The 2163-nt window shown below is 50.9% G+C and overlaps 1 protein-coding gene across 1 annotated transcript in view; it reads left to right on the top strand.

Moving 5' to 3' along the window:
* Position 1: 1 nt before the first annotated feature.
* Tco025E_09824 (retrotransposon hot spot (RHS) protein) overlaps positions 2 to 2163 on the top strand; it is a gene marked incomplete at both ends in the record, with an annotated part of 2250 nt that continues 88 nt past the window's right edge. The window contains one exon of the mRNA XM_029376631.1: positions 2 to 2163. This exon is cut by the window's right edge and continues 88 nt beyond it. Within this exon, the coding sequence (XP_029223242.1) occupies positions 2 to 2163 (2162 nt within the window).

The following is a 2163-nucleotide window of genomic DNA, read 5'->3' on the forward strand; positions in this document are numbered from 1 at the left end:
AATGGAACACGAGGTGGGCAATCTCCAAGACTGGAAGGACTTTGAACAGAAGAACATTGTCTCTGCTACTACAAGGACAAAACTTCGATCAGCCCTTGCCGCGGTGGAGGAGGCAACCGAAGCGGCACGAAAGGAAGAGAAAGAAAAGCGGCGGGAAGAAGAAAGGGCAAAAAGGATACATGAAATTATCAGCCAACCGTTGCCGGACGGATTCTACGACTCTGTGTTAAACGCGAAATGCAGTCACGTCTTGGGATTTCCCGAGGGCGAAGGGAATAATATGGTGGTGCGAATGGAGGTGAAAGCGGGCCAACCACCGGCACAGTTGTGGGATTTCACGCGGGATGGCTTTACTCTTTTGCCGGTGGAAGATGCAGAGCAGTTTGTCCCACCGCGCCCAAGGCTGATGATACTCTCGTCCAAGGATAAGTGGCCTTACTCGCTGATGCAGAGAGAGAATATTGAAGATTGCTACATTAACCGTGAGGTGGATCGTGTTTGGAGGATCGTCCAGGGCGATCTAGAGGGAAACTTCGGCACCGATGATCTGGACCTGTTTGACTTGAGGCGGCGTCTTTTGATTGGAACACCCGGCATAGGGAAATCTATGAACGCCGGCTCCTACCTCCTTTACAGGTTGCTCCACTACGACCCCGCGAAACTCCAAGTGGTGGTGTACTGCTTTGGGGGAGACTTGGCCTTCGTGTTTGACAAGGAGGAGAAAAAGGCAACAGTACACGAGGGTGCGCTCAATATTACCACTCATGTGAACTATTTGGTTTGGCAGCGTAAACTGAAGGGGTATGTTATCTACGACGTGGATGAAAAGGGTCATGGACCGTCGAAGTATTATCCGCCGTCTGACACATGGGGCATCATTGTGTTGTCGTCACCGAACGAGGATAACTTCAAAGGATGGGAGAAGCAAAAGAAGGCCGAAAAGATCGTTATGAATTGCCCGGACGAGCTTGATGTGAAGGCGATGTGTGCCTGGAGGACGCGTGCTGAGCCCGCAGCGGAGCAAGCGCAACACTGGGAGATGGTCGAAAAACACATGGATCAAATTGGACCGATTCCACGATGCATTTTTAATGGCAACTTCGTTAGAAATCGTGTGACCCAGGTTGATCGTGTCTTGGGTTTGATCAACCCTTCGAATGCTGATAATTACATTCCAATTGGAGAAAAGGAAATGGTGCCTGCGAATGACGCGTCTCATAAACTTGTGAAAGCCGTCCGAATGTGTAGACCTGACAGGGCCGAAAGTTTTGCAAACCTACCGGTATGTCTTCGACTCGGACACAAAATACTCTCAAGGCTGACGGCGGTACGCAAGCAGAATGACATTGTGTATCAATTATTGTGTTTTAGGGATCTCTTTTTGCCCGAATTTCTGGAAAAGTATGGCGTGCACGCATTCACGGACAGGGGCTTTGTGAATAGTATAAAAGGAAGAATTAAGGAGCTGAGCCCACCAACAAATCGCCCGGGACGGCCGTGTGTGCTGCAATCAAACACTGAAAAACACCCAGAAGTGTCAGTTGTATTGGAATTACTGAGCTGCAATCCCGCAAGGATTGATGTGGAGTATGGGGTGTTGTACGTACCGGACTCGCGAATCTTTCCGCTGATAGACGGCTTTTTCTTCGTGGACACACCGCGGAAGACGATGGTTGGGCTGCAGGCGACTGTGGGGGGTGCGCATCACACCCAACCCAGCACTGTGAAGCTGTTCATGGAGAGTATGGCAAAGTATTTTAATGACTGGGAAACTTTGGCCGCAGGCTTGTCGTGGGAGATTATTTACGTGCAGCATCGAGAGCGTGATCGAATAACGACGTGGCAGAAATGCGAGAATTCCACGAATGCGGGCGGCAATGAAGATGCGGCACAGAGAAGAGAAGCAGAGGGAGCGGAAGAGAGGACTATGAGGTGCTGGAAAGAAAAGGTATATCAGTACCAGGTGGCGATCTCAGCTGAGGATATCGGGAATACAAACAATGCCCGAAGTCGGCGACAGCCAGCGCGACAGGGAAATACCGATACGACAACCCGAAGTCGGCGACAGCCAGCGCGACAGGGAAATACCGATACGACAACCCGAAGTCGGCGACAGCCAGCGCGACAGGGAAATACCGATACGACAACCCGAAGTCGGCGACA

Source organism: Trypanosoma conorhini (genome assembly GCF_003719485.1).
Source record: "Trypanosoma conorhini strain 025E chromosome Unknown Tco_14.4_contig_01309, whole genome shotgun sequence".
Classification (NCBI taxonomy): Eukaryota; Euglenozoa; class Kinetoplastea; order Trypanosomatida; family Trypanosomatidae; genus Trypanosoma; species Trypanosoma conorhini.